Genomic DNA, 17100 nt, shown 5'->3' with positions numbered 1-17100 from the left:
ACGTGACTACACGTACTATACTATACCCCCCCACACTAGTTATGTCGGTCTGCATGATGGCTGGGACGCCTCCTGATAACTTTATACTCCCTATTACCAAATACTCTGGGGCAGCAACAGACGACGAATTTTCTAGATTACACGTTCTAAAATCCAACAATCAGATATCCTGGCTAAGGACTATCTTGAGGAACGCTACGACTTGTCACGGAGACTTTGTCTTTAACGCGGACAGACTGGTTCGTATTTAACAGTGGTGTCTTTACATGTGTTAAATGTGTGATATTGTATTTAACTGTAACATTCTACTACTACATGTAGTACTCTTTTGTAGTAGTAGTACCTACTGTATTACTACCTCCTAATTCCCAGATAAGACTTGTGATTGAAGAAGCCCTCAATTTCTTACCTACCCACGACAAGACAGTGATAACTCCTAAAGGTTATCATCCTTCATTATACCCTATATTTGTATATCATCAGTTACATGTTCAATATTCCGCTATAATAAGAGTGTTTGTAATTCAGAACAAGAGGCTACCCATATACCTTACATAGCTTTGGTATAGAGATGATATTCAGAATATCCCACAGGTGTGCCGTATGAAGGAAAGGCATTTAATAAAGGAAACTGTGGAGTTAGTCTAGTTAGAAGTGGTAAGTAATATAAAATAAGCGAACTAATCCTTTCAATGTTACTCCTTTGTTATAAAATTAGCTCTAAAGTATATCTTCTTTTAATATTGTATTAAATAATAGGAGGTTTCTTCTTATTGTCCTTTAGTTTAGGGGCATTTTTAAACCTCCCCATCGTCGCTTTAGGTCGTAAAATTTTTGACGTCGTTTGTATCGAAAATAGGTTTAATTAGCTTCCTTCACCCTGCAATCCCTGAATCTCAATCAAGTAAAATTCCTTGCAATCCCATTCAAGTAATTAGTAAAAACTTTACATTTCTGATAAAAGCCGAAACTTTACGGTAACAAAACATCGTCATCATGGTCCTTAACACAATATGGTTTCACTCCGATAGGGCGCGAAATCCGAACGACAGTTTTGTATACCAAGTGCAAATCGTAATTTATTGGAAACGCGCGCGGTTGCGCGCGACCACTTGTTCGCCACGTAACTGATCTTAGTACCGGAAGTTTACAGTAATCATTTAATTTGACAAACTTTACCCCAGCCAACTACCAAATCACGATCGGATACGTTCGTTTCAGGAGAAGCAATGGAGAAATCGTTAAGGGAATGCTGTCGCTCAATAAGAATAGGGAAGATGTTGATAAGACATGATGACGATGATTCCTGTAGACCTCCTAAGGTATGAACTGTTTCAATCCTGCTACTTGATTGTTGATGTTATTCTAAATAACTACCTTACTCGGGATTATTATAACCGGGATAAAGTGGTGGGTTTTGGAAGATTCCGCCATATTTTTCCCGGTCAAAAATTTTACCAGTCATAAAAAAACCCGCCGACTCAGATTATGGGGTTCCAAGGAGGTGATCATCATATTTTACCTGAAGTCTCATATGTGCTAGTGGATGGAGGGCTGTAACTTTATTGGCGGTTGCTACCATAATTTCGTTATAAAAATCACAATTTGGTTATAGAAATCAGATTTCAGGGTGAACCATGATTCTCACTTTTCTTGCCCATGAAGTGAGTAAACTGTGCCACTATTTCATGGTCCACGGTGGATTGATTACTGGAGCAGTTGAAGATGCAAAGCCAAGACGTTCCCCAATACCAAGCGGTGGGCAGGAAATCAAGCTCCGGCTGACCTTCAGAGCAGTAGCCCCATTAGCGGTACTTGTACTTGATTAGGTCTCCTCAATCATTCGAGTGGCCTGCACCAATGAACTCCCGTTTGTGACGTATCATCTCCCTCCAAAGTTTGCGGTCACTAGCCATCTCGCTCGCTCCTTCTAGGTCTATGTCAGTATTTCCTGTAAACGATGCACATCATCCAGCAAACATTTCCTCCAGTTCTTTCTTGGACGACCCCTAGATCTTCTCCCATGGGCAGGGGTCCAGTTAAGCAGGTACTTAGGAAGCCTAGTGTCTGGCATTCTGGTGACATGGCCAAACCAACGCAGGCGGTTTGCTCCTATGTACGTCTCTACTGGATTTATCTTTGCACGCTCCAGCACTTCAGTGTTTCTAACCCGATCGAGCCATCTTATCCTAAGTATTCTCCTCAAGAAACGCTGATGGAACACCTCAAAGCGATGTAGCTGCTTTTTGGTTGTGTTCCAAACCTCACTACCATATAACAATATTGTCAAAACCGCTGCCTTATAAATCCTGATCTTTGTATAAGACTGGATGTTGCGGTTTTTCCATATATTACTCAGTTGATTGAAGGCTCCGGAAGCTTTCTGAATCCTAGCTGACAGCTCACGGTCGATAGTACCGTCGCTGGAAATAATTGTACCTAAGTACGTAAAGTCACTAACTTGCTGCACTGGCGTGTCTTCAACAGTGATGTTCACTGTGGCTTCTTTCGTGTATGGCCGTTGATTTGATTGGTTACCAATGACCATTAGCGGACAAAGTCTTATTAAGACAACAATACAACTTCGAATTTGAAGGTCAGCAGCAGGGGGATATCAATAATGATAATGGAGGGGACATTAGCGATAATGAGAATGAAAATACGCTTTAATGAATATTTGACTTATTATTGCTATAGATTTATTTTCCTTTAAGGGGGTGGGTTCACCGGGCCTAACATTTTGAGTTAGGCCTTTAAAATTCCAATACAAAACTTAAGGTCGAAATGCGATTCTACGTTGATTCTGAAAATGTCATGTAAAAATATTGAAACCCTATTGAGTTCTATTGTTTTGAACGAAATCAGTTTTGCAAATATCGCGAACTGAGATATGGGCGGTTTTCAGTGGCGTAACGTTGCCTGTTGGCGCCCCCCTGCCGAAAAGGCGCCCCCCTGTTGGCGCCCCCTCCCCTTTTGGTGCGCCTCCCTAAAATTGAACAAATTAGGTGATTTTAGAAGATACGCCGGTAAAAATCTCTAAAAAAGTGTGTATCTAGAGCAAAACGCGCAGTTTTGCTAGTACTTTAGTTAAGTTTTCGAAATTGTCCCACATTCAAACGACGATTTGGCGCCCCCCTAAGACGGCGCCCCCCTGCACAGCGGGGTCAGCAGGGCCCTTCGTTACGCCACTGGCGGTTTTGTTCATTTTTTGCGATTATTTAAACACAGAATCCACAGTTAGTTAGATACTGAGCTGATAATCATAGAGAATGTGTAGTATAGGCTTACCTTCCATATAAAGTTGGTTTCATTCAAAAATATTGATATTTGACCAATTTATGGGCCAAAATCGATCAAATTTGTTGCGTATGCCCAAATATGGCCATATGGTTTTTGGCTCATAACTCAGTCATCTTTTTTCCAATCTTGATGAAAATTCATATACGAGTTCAGGAGACCACTAGCTACAAGTAGAGCACCTAAAATCTGGGTTTTGGGCATGTTCTGGATATTTGGCTAAATTGAGCCTAATTTGGACCAAATATGGGCGTGGCTGCCCCGCGGGCACCGTTTGGCGGTTGGGGTCCGGGACCCCCTCAAAAGTTCGATCACAGGTCCTAGTTTGTTGGTCAACTGCTATCTCGAAACCAAGTTTCACAAAAAAAATCAGGGTGAACCCCCCCCCCCCCCAGTAACTGTAAATTTAAATTATAACTTCTTTAACAAGTACCTAACAAAAACAGAAATTTCGGTTGAAAATTTGTTGACCTCTGAAAAAAAACTTGAAAGGTCGGCCACCGGTAAATACATGACCGGGATAATTTGGCGGGTTTTGAGAAAGTCCGCCATATTTTTCCCGGTTATTAATTTTCCCAGTCATAAATTAACCCGCTATAATATTCCCGAGTAAGGTAATCATCACACTGCAAGTTGTGTCAAGTTTTAATTAGCCCTAGCGACTGTTTCAACTTTCATCAGAGTTTAGAGAAAAGTCAGCGAGAAGTTAGCAATATGCCAACTTTCGTTTCTTCATATTTTATTAGCAGTTTGTTCAGGTGATATACGTAAGACTGCCGCCTGACATCGCAGAAAGAAACGTTCTACTGATGTACCCTCTTATGAGTAAGTTTTCAGAGCAATCTTCTTTTTTTACGAACTTTGATAAAGTTTACAAATTGTAATGCTTTTGGACACGAAGGGAAACACACAACATAAGGCTTGAAATCTTCGTAAAACTACATCACTAGAGCCTGTAAAAACATTTAACTTTAAGATAAGCACCAGTGGCGTAACGTTGCCTGTTGGCGCCCCCTGCCGAAAAGGCGCCCCCCTGTTGGCGCCCCCTCCCCTTTTGGTGCCCCTCCCTAAAATTGAACAAATTAGGTGATTTTAGAGGATACGCCGGTAAAATCTCTAAAAAAGTGTGTATCTAGAGTAAAACGCGCATTTTTGCTAGTACTTTAGTTAAGTTTTCGAAATTGTCCCACATTCAAACGAAGATTTGGCGCCCCCCTAAGACGGCGCCCCCCTGCACAGCGGGGTCAGCAGGGCCCTTCGTTACGCCACTGATAAGCACTCTATCAAGTAAAAATCATATGATATAATCATCATAGTTTAGTAACTCAAACGTAAAAATTGTAACAAAGGCTAAATTTAATCAGTTAAAATTTGTAGCAAGTACCAGCCAATGTTTACTCAAAAATACATATAATAATTATTATCTATTAAAAGTCAAAAACTTACACAAGATTAGATATTGTTGAAACTATTAAAATGGAGCTTATTTAACAAGCATAGCTGAGCACAGTTAAAGTTGCCTTTAGGATTGTAAAGTTGAAATCATCATATTAAAGCACTAAATAATTATTTTACTTACAAATACAATTACTGCATAGACGGCCACGGTCACGATAAAATGTATGTAAATTTAAAATTAGCATCAATATACCCCGTGAACTTCACTGAGTATATTGATGTTAATTTTACTGACAGTAAAGGTGTTTTTTTAATCATTATCATTATTTTTAAAGTCCGGTTTAACAATTTTTCTGTTCTTTGTTAATTAATGAAAACGGTTTCGAGTAAATGAATAAATGTCATAATTATCCTGAAGATTGTAATTTTTAAGTGTCATATTCGTCCTGTAGTTTGTCGTGTCCAGTGTGTGGATGGGGTTGCAGTAGATCCTCCGGAGTTGACGGGATAGGTTTCCGAGTGCTATCAGAATTGAAGAAACCCACAAAAGTGGCGAAGGCTGCTAAGCCTCCAAATATAGCGAGCACTATCCTGGCGTCCAAAGTGTTGTAGAGCAGTGTCAAGTAGGGTCCGGCGAAAGCACCAATCCTAGCAGTTGCAGAGCAGGTGCAGTATATCATTCCCCGGTGAGAGGTTGGAGACAACTCTTTAGTAAGCAGAGCCACTGCAGCCCACACCCCCGCTATAAAGAGGGTGGCGAACAAACACACCACATGATCCAAGTTCCAAGTATCAGAGAGACGAACTCCATAGCTGGGAATAGATAAGAAGAAAACAGAGGCTAGCCCTGCAAAGTTGATCATCACAGCCTTCCTTCTGCCAAACCAGTGCATAATGTAGTAGTTCATCCCAGTTACCTTGGCGATTAGGCCTCCGCAATTAGCAAAGAAGAGACTCTGGTAAATATCAGCCCCTAGCTTTCCCCAGCTAAACATGAGACCGTAGGTAACAGTTGAGATCATCAGCCAGCATATCATCAACACGACGGTGTTCTTCAGCATTACAGGATATCTTCTGAAGTCTTTTATCTGGCCCAGGTAGTTGCTATCGTAGTGTTTGTAGGTAATTTCTGTACTTTCCAATATTTTATCGGTCTTGAAGATCGTTGAGATTTTCTTGAACGTCGTTCTTGCTTCCTTCTGCCTTCCTCTAACCAGATGAAATCTAGGTGACTCTGGGAAGATGAGGATAGGTATTGCTGTTGCAACCAACACACAACCCTGCACCAGAAATATTTGGTGCCAATCCTTCAAGCTGTATGAGATTCCAACCAGCAGAAAAGACCCCACATTCCAGAGAGCGTTGCTCAGGATCTGACTGAGGTTCCGCATGTTAGAAGGAGTGAACTCAATGGAGAGCAGGTCAACTCCAGACACGACTATAAAGGCTCCGAACCCGTGGATTATTCTCAGAGGCAGCATTATTTGGTAGCTGTTAACAAAGTAGGTAGCCATACAGGAGAGGGAAGATATTGTTAGTCCTAGTAGACAGGTCGTCTTTCTTCCGAGCCTATCAAATAAAACCGTCCCAGTAATCAGACCAATGAAGGCCCCAAGGAAGAAGAAACTCTTTAGATTGGAGCCCTTGTCCTCATTTGAGCAGATGAGTCCCCACTCCAGAGCGTAACTTGTCCTCTCTATAGTCCACCTGAAGTCAACGTGAGGTGTCAAGGCATTGTCACAGATAGTGTTCCGGCTGTAAAACAAGGGGGGTTCCTCTGTAAAGTTGGCAGCTAGTTCGTCACATCTCTCAGAGACACATTCCCAATCTTTGTAATTCAAAAAACCTGGGGTAAGTTAGAGAATTACTATCTTCTTTAAATTTTGATTTACAAATCTTAAACTGCGGCGTTTCTTGATGCCCTAGACAAAATGCATTGTTTGGGATGTGAGATTCAGAACTTTATTTCAATAGTTAGTTATTTGTGAAGCTTAAAAGTGTAATTACCAGTAAAGATGGGAGCGAAAGTAAGGAAAGGGCCTGTAATCCTTGCCGCTATACCCACAAGAAAGAGTCCAATAAATTTCCCAATAGACGCTTTGGAGGTTTTTGATCCGATTGTACTGTGGATGAAATAATTATTTTCGGCTAGAATGAAAAATGAAGGAAGTGTAATTGTAGTAATTAATCTCCAGTAATTATAGTAATTAATCCCCAGTCCCCACTGTAATATATTAGAACATTCGTTATTATGTGGTTCGCTTGAGAGCTCTCATATTCATAAATTGTAACTACAATTATAGTCAATAATTATTCTGAGTATTTTAACAAACTAACTTGTCAACCATCTGTTCCACTGTTAGTTTGTCCTCTTCTTCTGTTTTCTCTGCTGTTTCCTCACCCCCCAGCGGCTTGTACTCCTCCGCCGGATCCATACTGATCATGTAGCAGATAAACTCAGATATCAAATTTTATTGAGAATTAAAGATTGCAACCGCATTCGGACGTGTAAAGTGTAAAGTCCAAATATTTATAAAAATCGATCTATGCAAAAAGTTAAGAACAACGATTTCGGATGATTTTGCTGCAAAGTGCAAATGCAAAATGTAAAATATTATACAGAGTTCAAGACAGAACATGTCCTTGAGCTGACTAAACTAATTTTTGACACAGAAACGCCGCTACGTAAATATGTCGACAGCTGTTCTGGGTAGAAAACAATTATGCTGAAATATATAATCATATTGTGTAATACGAGGAGCACTATAATTAACTGGAACAAATCATCAGTTATAGTATACTAGTATACAGTTATAGTATATGAGTATAGTATATACATGTTATAGTATATGAGTTCTATAGAGAGCAGCAATACATAGTACAAAGCACCAACAGCGATTATTTCATTATATCATGAAATGTTATGAAACTCTGGAATATTCCTGACTTTCTGTTTAATTCCATACTTAGCATGATTGTACAAGTAAGACATCTTACAAACGGTCCTGGTAGAATGTTATAATTATCATAGTGAAATGTTATTTGTATAATTAGTTATACTGAACATGCTGCCCCCGCCCCCCTGCTCCCCCTGCTGCCCCCCCCCCCCCCCCCCACCCCCTGCTGCCTATTTGTCACTGGGCCCGGATAAAAGCTTGTGCCAACAACAACACCTCAACACGAAAGAAATTGTGAAATCCACTTCCTAAATTCACTCGGCCTTGTGATCAAAATTATCGAATTAGTCCTGATATCCTCGTATATAATATATTTTATATATACACGTACTAAAGTTCTACTCTGTTGCACTAGAGTAAGCTACCTGAACTCTAGTTCGACACGTAAGGCCGAAGTTTGACAGGGGTGATTTGTGGCGAACTTAAGTAGTCGAACTAGAGTAGGCTACCTGCTACTACTTCTAGATAAAGCTATCCAGACGATGCCTGGCCTGAAACGCGTGCAGTGTCCCCTCCTGGGCTCGGCTCGGCCCCCAACTATTCGAGAAATAGTTGAGGGGGGGGGGGTGGGTACACTACACAATAGTTGAAGTTGCAACGTGAGACAAGATAAAGAAACCGGTATAAAGAATAAGTACTCTAATATAAGTGAGTACACCAGTGAAAAGTCTAATAAACCTAAGCAGTCGTAACAACTTAAAACATAAACTTTCAAAGTATTGTGCATTGCGCACGAGTTTCACAAGATAATCTCATTCGATTTTCGTAACACGATCGCATTAAATAATAACTCCTTAGATTCTAAAACATTCTATTGTTGTTCATGTTGAACGGGAAACAAATAATAAGGCTTCAAACCGCCACTTATAATCAAATCACGAGAGCCTGTAAAACATGATACAGTCATTCTTTCAAGAAAAATTTGTATTCAATATCCTAAATTTTACGTCGAAATACAAAAAATGAAATACGAAATTTCCCCAATCGATTCAATGAGTAGATGAGATGAAATGGAGAATGTTCGGTTATATTTTAGGTAGTGATGACAACACACCAGCCAATGTATCTTATTTTTGCCGTAACTATGAATGATAAATTATAAAGGCGTTAAGGCGTATGCTTTGTCCCGGCAAAATCCTCCTTAAATTATTAATGGACGATCTTAGAGACCGTATTTTGGTTATGAATACTTAAATTGAATTGAATAAAATAAAGGATATTGCCCGCTGTAGACAATGTTGGAGGAACCTTTTGTAGTTGTTTGTACAGTTTACGGTGTGAAGATGTTTTTACTACGGTAAATTCTATTTCTGCTATTTGATCCTGATGAAATGAGGTATTTATATCCCGCTCATACGGCTCATATACCCAACAACACAAGGTGGTTAACCATGTCAGAGCAAATGACTGTGAGTGATGTGAGCAAATGTGTATATGTGAACAAAAGTATCACTCATTAAAGGCATACTGCAAAATTAAAACATCTTTTATTGTAAACCACACAAGTAGCAGCAGATACAATAGAATGTAGGTAAAATAAAGGTTAGTACTGCAGTGACATATTAATCACAAAAGAAACTGATCCTAGAAAGGTAGGCGTAATGAATAATTAGTATAATTAGTATCTGTCATACTTCTCAACATCAGTAGAAGAGAGTTCCATACAACCGGTGCATGGCTTGAGAAATGTCTGTCGTCAACTTTGGACTTTTTATTCTTTGGTATCTTGAGCATGCGATGGTCTTCCGGTTTCTTCGACCTAGTCATGGTGTTTGAAACGTCTATATCCACTACGTCCACATCCAGTAAAGCTTTGTGGTAACCAGGTACAGTACCGTGAACTGATTTGTGGGTTAATAGACAAACTTTAAAGAAGATTCGTTGGTCTATAGGGAGTATGTGGGACTTCTTATAGAAGGGAACCAAGTCCGTGGTTCTGTCTTCTATGTTGTAGATGAAACGAACTGCCCCATTAAAATTTGAAAATTAAATTAATTATTATATATATAAATCAAGCGTTACATTTCAGCCATGCCAAATTACAATGACATTATTTTGACATACAACTAATGGAAAAAGGTACTGCAATATAAGTTGGACAATGTGTAGGCGGATGACAACTACAACGAAGAAAAATAATAAAATAATAAAATAATGAAATAAAATAAAATAAAATAATAAAAATACTTGGTTACTCATGGGTCATGAGTATTTTTATCGGTGCCTCTTTTCCATCTTCCTCCTCCTACAATTGTTAAATATTATGGACCACCACCTGACAGCAATATTATGTAATCAAGGCCTGACTCATTCTCCCCTCCCCCACCGCTTCAACTTCAAATTTTGTAAGTTAAATGTATTGAAGACAGATACTGTATTCAGTCGGATATCAGATCGGTTCTTAAATATTATTATTATATTATCAGAGTGAAATTTTATTTAAAGATTTATCTAGAGGATAAAAAACGAACATTTTTATTACGTAATCTACAACCATCCCCGGGAGATGCCGGGATGTAATTACATATCTTAATACCGGTGATATTTTAATCAATGGAAAGGAAGTCTGTAAAGATAGAGGGTAGCCACTAGCTCACTAGTTAGCAGATACATGATTACTACCTGTAATAAACTACTATCACTAGTAGTAGCTATAGTATATAATACTATAGTAGTAATTGCACTACCAGCGGTTATACTGGTAATATCCCCCGCCAGGAGCTGATAATAATACCTCTACATTATATCTTCCCCTTTTAGCTGGAACTTTATTATATCAATATGTAATTTGGCGGAGCAGATATCTACTCAACCGGAATAACTATTACGAGAGTTTGTCTCAGTTTAAATCCTCATAATCACGCATAAATATCCAATCCAACATACTGCTTAACTAGGCTATACTGTTAACTAGGCTAGATGAATTCAATTAATTCCCGTCTGGATTACACCAGTAAAGATAACTACGCGGAGTTTGCGGCTGGGAACTGGAGCGAGGTTATACTTTATTAAACTGGTGTATGCGGTAATTTGATACTTTACGTAGCTTCACCAGGAATCAAACTAATAAACACCTGTGTAGTATTGTGAGCGCAAGCTTATAATGTTCAACTTTTAAATACCGCTGGAAAACTCAATTTTACAATAACTGACAGTTTAGACTATGAATTTGATTCTAAAAGTAAAATGTTATATGAGACAAGAACGCATCTCAAATTAAAAGCTAATAAATTTGGGGGGGGGGGGGGGGGGGGGGGGGGGGGGGGGGGGGGGCCAACCATATTAAAGTATATTAAAGTATATCCCCGGGTCAAAATCGGAAAAAATCCTACATTTTAATATACTTTAATATACCTACAATTAGTAGATTAGAAGATAAGCCAATTACTGGTCCCCTGAACTCATACTTCATATATTTTGGCTCATAAATTAGTCAAGTATCAATATCTTTGAACAAGACTAACCTTACATGAAAGGTAAATCTAATCTATACATTAAATAAAACAAAATTTTTCACATAATTTTTTATAATGTAGGTATATTAAAGTATATTAAAGTATATTAAAGTATATCCCGGGTCGAAATTGGAAAAAAAACCTACATTTTAATATACTTTAATATACCTACAATTAGTAGATTAGAAGATAAGCCAGTTGCTAGTCCTCTGAACTCATAATTCATATATTTTGGCTCATAAATTGGTCAAGTATATGGTAAGTAACATGGATTCAAAATTTTAATGGAGAAAATGTAGGTATATTAAAGTATATTAAAGTACATTAAAGTATATTAAAGTATATTAAAGTATATTAAAGTATATTAAAGTATATTAAAGTATATCCCCGGGTCAAAATTGGAAAAAATCCTACATTTTAATATACTTTAATATGGTTGGCCCCCCCCCCCCCCCCCCCCAAATTTTATTTCAAAATACAAATATATTTTACATCAATTACATTTACACAAGACCAAAATATCTACAATGAGGTAAAAACATGATTTGTGGAGGCTATGATATTCAACAGAACAATTAAATATTGCTTAATTTAGCATCATTTCTATTGCTCCTCAGATACGGGCGGAACCATTCACCAGAGCATCAAGGAATTGAAGAAGAATAATGTAAAAGAAGACCGGATAATTATATGCACTCTTTTCGTTACTCCAGATTCCTTAAGACATGTCTTCGCCGAATTCCCCACGGTAAAATATTATCTACAGTGGCTGAAAATGTAATCGAAATTGAACTAAAATGTAGATTGCATGGAACATCAACTTTTAAAGCTAGCTAAGACAATGTTGTTCACTAAAAATGCTAAACCTCATTCAATTAATTTCCAGGTGAGAATTCTGACGACGGAGGTTAACGAGGATTGCGCGTTACATTTTGGGGAACGTTACTTTGGCACTGATAACTAATAAATCAGCTTACAAACTAATGACTCCGGACTATTTGATATTGATAAATGAGCTTACAAACCAATGACTCATATCAGGACTATTTTGTTATATAATTTTTTATTAGAAGAACTGTACAAAAACTTTATAACTTGAGCGAAGTTTTTCTATTTTTACTTTTTAATCGGTTTTTATAAACCACAGCTTTATACATTCCCCGGCGATATCACAAACTTAGAATATCAAGTCAAAAGCTGTTTAACATTACTCAAATTATCTTTTAAGGTGAAATTTGTTCGCACACAATTTAATTAGATTTCTAAGATCACTAGTTACAAGGTGTTACTGAAGAATTATTTTGAGTGATTTTTTAACCATTAAATGAAATTAGTTTCGAATATGATGATTGCATTAATAGCTCAAATTTAGTCGTCTAAAATTACTGCTGGCTGGCAACGTTTTTTCTAAAAAAACGTTCCAAAGATTGCCAAAATAAATGGGTTTTACTTTTATTACGAAACACCAGACCATGTTTATTTATAAGACGATGATTGTTTAATTATATATAATTATAAATGCGTTTAATTAACTTACGAAAAGTTTATCTCTTGTTCATTTTAGGACTGAATGAAATGTATGAAAGTAGGATACTCATCTTACTTTCATACATTGCAACAAGAGGTATGGTGATTAATCACTCTACACTCGACTGTCACGTGACATTTTTAACACGTTCTCTAGGTGGCCCTGAATGACTATTCGAAACCCTAACCCTCTAATCTGACCCCAATCCCTAACCTAGGCATATGCTGAAACTTTAACCCTAGCGAGAAATTATACCAACTTCCTTATAACATGGACATATCACGCAATCGAGACAGTTTTTCGCCGATATTTCGCTAGGGGAGCATTTTACCATATGTCATGATGGGGTGATTCGGAATCAGCGTATGCAAATATGATCCGAGTTGGTTTCAACTTTAGAAAAATCTCAAAGATCGAGTGTATACTCCTATATCTACACTGTAGAATGATTTAGCACGCTCGATATAACTATAAAAGTGTTTCTTACGGCGGCTTACGATGGAAGTGGGCAACATGTGCCACTGAAAGGAGGATTAAATTGATCCTAATACTAATTGTTGATGCCCCTCTTATTTCTTTACAGGAGCTCAAGCACCTTACAACCCGGCCGAAACTTCCACAGACAGTCGACAGACATACCAATTCTTAGTCTACCTGTAACGTGGCCACACTATATTAATATAGTAATATAACACAAACTACTCCAGTTTCATCACTAAACTAGCCAGAAATACCACAGAATTGCACGTGCTCTATATTTTGTGTTTTACCTTCTAGTTTTTGTGCACGTGTGCACGCACTTCTTCTTAACATTTCCGAATCCAGCATTTGTTTCTGAATAAGAGGATCGGCACGTGTAATTATAATTACGGAGTCTATCTCAATTAAGTGAAATACAGACCGGACACATGCACTTCTAAAAGCCTGATTCCAGGGGCTGGGGCTCTCTATTTCCAGGGGCTGGAGCTCTTTATCTTATACATGTTATTAGCTACTAGGAGTAATAACGTGGAGTATCCTGTAACTTTACAGTTAAACAGTTGCGCGCGCACGTGGGCAGCTAAAGATAAGATAGTAATCAGTCCCGCCGCGCACATCACCAGACCGCTCATCTGGGCGTGAACAGAGTCCCACTACAAATACAACCTCCTTCACAGCTGCCATTTGTTTTCGGTAATTCAGTTCGGCTCGTTTATATCATTTGCATTTCCAATAATCTCTACTGCGGTGAATACTGAATAATACCGTGCGAGGATAGTTTTTAGAGGTTTTGACTCTATTAATAATACAATGTCAATATGTAATACATATATCATAGTAATAGTCATAGGCTAACCGTTTGATTGACGATGTCAACCCTTCCAGATTGTTGCTCTGCGATCAAGCAGATCAACGATCTTGTCAGCAAGATCAAGAATGCTAGTTTGCGCGGCGCGTCGAAGCGGCGAAGTCCTCCAACTCCAAGCTAACCGTATAACTATAATGGATGTTTCCTTGCTTGGTTTGAAGTTTAACTCGACCCGAATTTGACAATCGATTTATAAAAAAGGTTTAGCTCTACTTTTTTAAATAACACTATCATCAAACCTATTCATTTAACATTAACAATCGAACTTAAAATACGTGCCAGCATCTTGTTGGTTAAATTAGGGTGTGCATATTTTGGAGGTCGATCAAAACTTTCCCTTCCGCTAAAAATTGATAGCCCTAATCCTATCACAATTACGACTTTAGATTTAAGACTTGCAGAGCCAGAAGGCTGCTTTTTAATTATAATACGCTTTCACGCTAAAATTAAAAGCGTATTATAATTAAAATTTTACTAAATATAAACTATACGCCACACATTGGGAATGTTGGGCTAGTCGTGCGAAAACTTTATCATTTATTTCAATGCATGCAAAATAACAAAAACGGGCGGGAAAGCTCAGCTCTTTAACTTCAAGTTTAATCAAAATCACGAAATCAATCCTTTTTGTTTTTGATATTGATAGTGAATTAAAAGTAATCGGTTGTCGTGGAAATTATAGAAAACAAAATCATTTTGCATTTGCTCTCCACGACTCCAGATAAGAGTAGGTTACTATAAACAAGTAATATTATTATAAACGCTTATAATTATATAAGATATGATAAAACCTATAAAACCGTTTTCCAAATTTCACAAGAACTAATTGGTGACCTCTATCAGTCTTTAAAAAAGCCTCAAGCTTCCGCTTATAAGCCTTTCCAAATTTGAAGAAAGAACTAAAGTTCACACCTTACAACGAAGTTTTGTGACGAGTGTGAACATGAAATAAACATGGGCCAAAAGCTGGCACAACTTTGGGAACTTCTTCAAATAATTTCCGATAGCACTTTAGTGCTTTAATAAAAGTGAGACTATCTCCACGTGTTGAATGGCAGGGTTAGACGAGTAGTCTAGGATATTCCAGTATTAAATTTAATTATAGTGTCGCGAGTATACGTGTCCACAGATATAACAATTTATAACTCAGAGTTAGAAGAATTTACTAATGGTGCTCGTGTCAACAAGTTTAGACAACTGTAACTATATGTCTGGTGCTGTGGTTCCTAGGTCCTTTCTAAATCCTGGGAGTTACATTTTTCATTTGAATTTAATGTTGTGGTAAATAAGTCATGAACTTATTTTGGTCACATCGTTTAGATTTTGACCAAGCCGATATTTTCATGTATAAGGTTTAAAAGAAAGTGAGAAAGTATTTGAATATATGTAATTTGAGCGCGACAGACAATTTTAACTGCCCTCTCGGTACAGATAACAAGCCTGACGATAAATTACTAATTTTATCGCTTGACACTTTTAGCTCTACTTTAATCAGTATAGATTATGACTATCATCAAACCTATTCATTTCACATTAAAGTACGTGACACTAGCTCTGTTATAGTAAACTTAAACGACTAGACGCCGTCTCTTCTGCCCACTGTTTTTGCTTCTTGCTTTATTTGTACTAACGCCTCCGCTTTTTCGTTACTGTATAACCACCTTAAACACAACGCTGCCTTGTTTAATGTTCAGATGTATCAAAGTTAAATTGGATGAAAAATTATCTATTTAATGAATATTAATAATTGGTATCATGGAGCCTTATATTACCAGCATGTCAATATGTTACACTTACTGATCAAGGTTGGTTGAGAGTATTGATACAGGAATTATAATTATAGTAGTAGTAGTAAATCTTTCAAAGTACGAAATATCTCCTTAAAAGAGCATCCTAGGCACCTTATAGATATCAAAACGCATAAAAAAGAAAACAAAAACATCAACCATCTTCTAACTTCTTCCACTCCTCCCTATCTAAAGCTAAAAATCTAAGGTCTTCGAAATCAGTCAAATTCTTAAGTCTAATATCAAGATTTCTACTAGTCAAGTCTTTTCTAATAACATCTAATAAGTTTAAACATGGTCTACCCCGTCTCCCTTCCATAAAAATATCAGAATTTATAGCAAATAACATAGAGGTGTATGCTGGTGAGTCTTCCTGTCCTCTTAAGATATGTCCTAACATTCTCCATCGAAACTTAGAGACTCTCACAGACAAGGGAGTGACATAACAACGAGCATAGAGTGCCTCATTAGAAATAACCCCAGTAGGCCATCTGATGTTGAGGATTCTTCGGAGGTGTTTGCGATGAGCAATATCAAGTTCATTCAACGAAGCTAGTGGTGCAGCCCAGGAGTTGCAGTTGTAGAGTAGAATAGAGACTACTTGTGCCTCGTAGATTTTGATCTTCCTTTGGACTGAAATCTTGCTCTTCATCCAAACTTTCTGAAATTTACTAAAGGCAACATTACCAAGGAATATTCGATTCTTGATATCCTTAACAGTAACAGTTATAATTATAATATTTATAAATCCAATATAGAACTTTGATCGGTTGTTTTATCTGCGCTAAATTACCAACTAAATCCGATGAACTATATATATTAGCAGGAACCCGTCTAGCCCTAAAGACTCAAAAGACTCAAAAGACTAAAATAATTATTACCTATTTAATTCGCGTTTTTGACACCACTTGGGAGTCCAAATTTTGGGCACTAAAATTCGTATTCCTTGGCCAATTTTTTATTTTTTTATGCTGATTTGAAGGCCATTAAAGCATTTGACCCAGTCAAAAAAAGTTTCAGTATTATATCTTTTACGGTTTTTGCGGAAAGTCGCGTTAAAGTCGCTGCCATGGTGTCAGTAAAATGGCACGGAACCTTCCATATATAATTATATCGTCTCGCTTTATATATAGTATTAGTGAGATAGCCACTTACAAAACCGAAACTTATTAAATAGAATAACACTAATAGCACCCGTCACCTTAATAAGAACAGTTCGCCTGGAGATTGAGTTGGTGATGAACTGTGACATGTGATTAAAGCTGTCCGCACGCCCATCATGGCCTCCATCTAAATAAATCTTCATGACACAATAACTCGAAGTTTCTAA

At 37.6% G+C, this 17100-nt stretch overlaps 2 protein-coding genes across 3 annotated transcripts; one reads left to right on the top strand and one right to left on the bottom strand.

Annotated features, from left to right (window-relative positions):
- The first annotated feature begins 43 nt into the window (after nt 1-43).
- On the top strand, nt 44-12613 carry LOC134820384 (uracil phosphoribosyltransferase homolog). 2 transcript variants are annotated; one of them, XM_063830753.1, is made up of 8 exons: nt 44-239; nt 373-442; nt 595-657; nt 1222-1322; nt 4056-4122; nt 11725-11855; nt 11994-12067; nt 12112-12613. In XM_063830753.1, exons 1-8 carry the CDS (start codon nt 54-56, stop codon nt 12113-12115), a joined length of 696 nt encoding a protein of 231 aa, XP_063686823.1. In that variant the 5' UTR covers nt 44-53; the 3' UTR covers nt 12116-12613. The 2 variants fall into 2 exon arrangements, with proteins under 2 accessions (XP_063686823.1, XP_063686822.1); XM_063830752.1 differs by having other exon boundaries at nt 11994-12613.
- LOC134820381 (solute carrier family 22 member 15-like) lies at nt 4251-7148 on the bottom strand. The gene is made up of 4 exons (XM_063830750.1): nt 7033-7148; nt 6703-6818; nt 4562-6541; nt 4251-4266 (listed from the first exon to the last, which is right to left on the bottom strand). The coding sequence occupies exons 1-3, from the start codon at nt 7137-7139 to the stop codon at nt 5124-5126; spliced, it is 1641 nt and encodes a 546-aa protein (XP_063686820.1). The 5' UTR covers nt 7140-7148; the 3' UTR covers nt 4251-4266; nt 4562-5123.
- Nucleotides 12614-17100: the final 4487 nt, after the last annotated feature.

This window comes from Bolinopsis microptera, chromosome 9 (genome assembly GCF_026151205.1).
Source record: "Bolinopsis microptera isolate Bmic1 chromosome 9, MBARI_Bmic_1.0, whole genome shotgun sequence".
NCBI classification, from domain to species: domain Eukaryota; kingdom Metazoa; phylum Ctenophora; class Tentaculata; order Lobata; family Bolinopsidae; genus Bolinopsis; species Bolinopsis microptera.
This window is presented reverse-complemented; position numbering and strand designations above follow the sequence as displayed.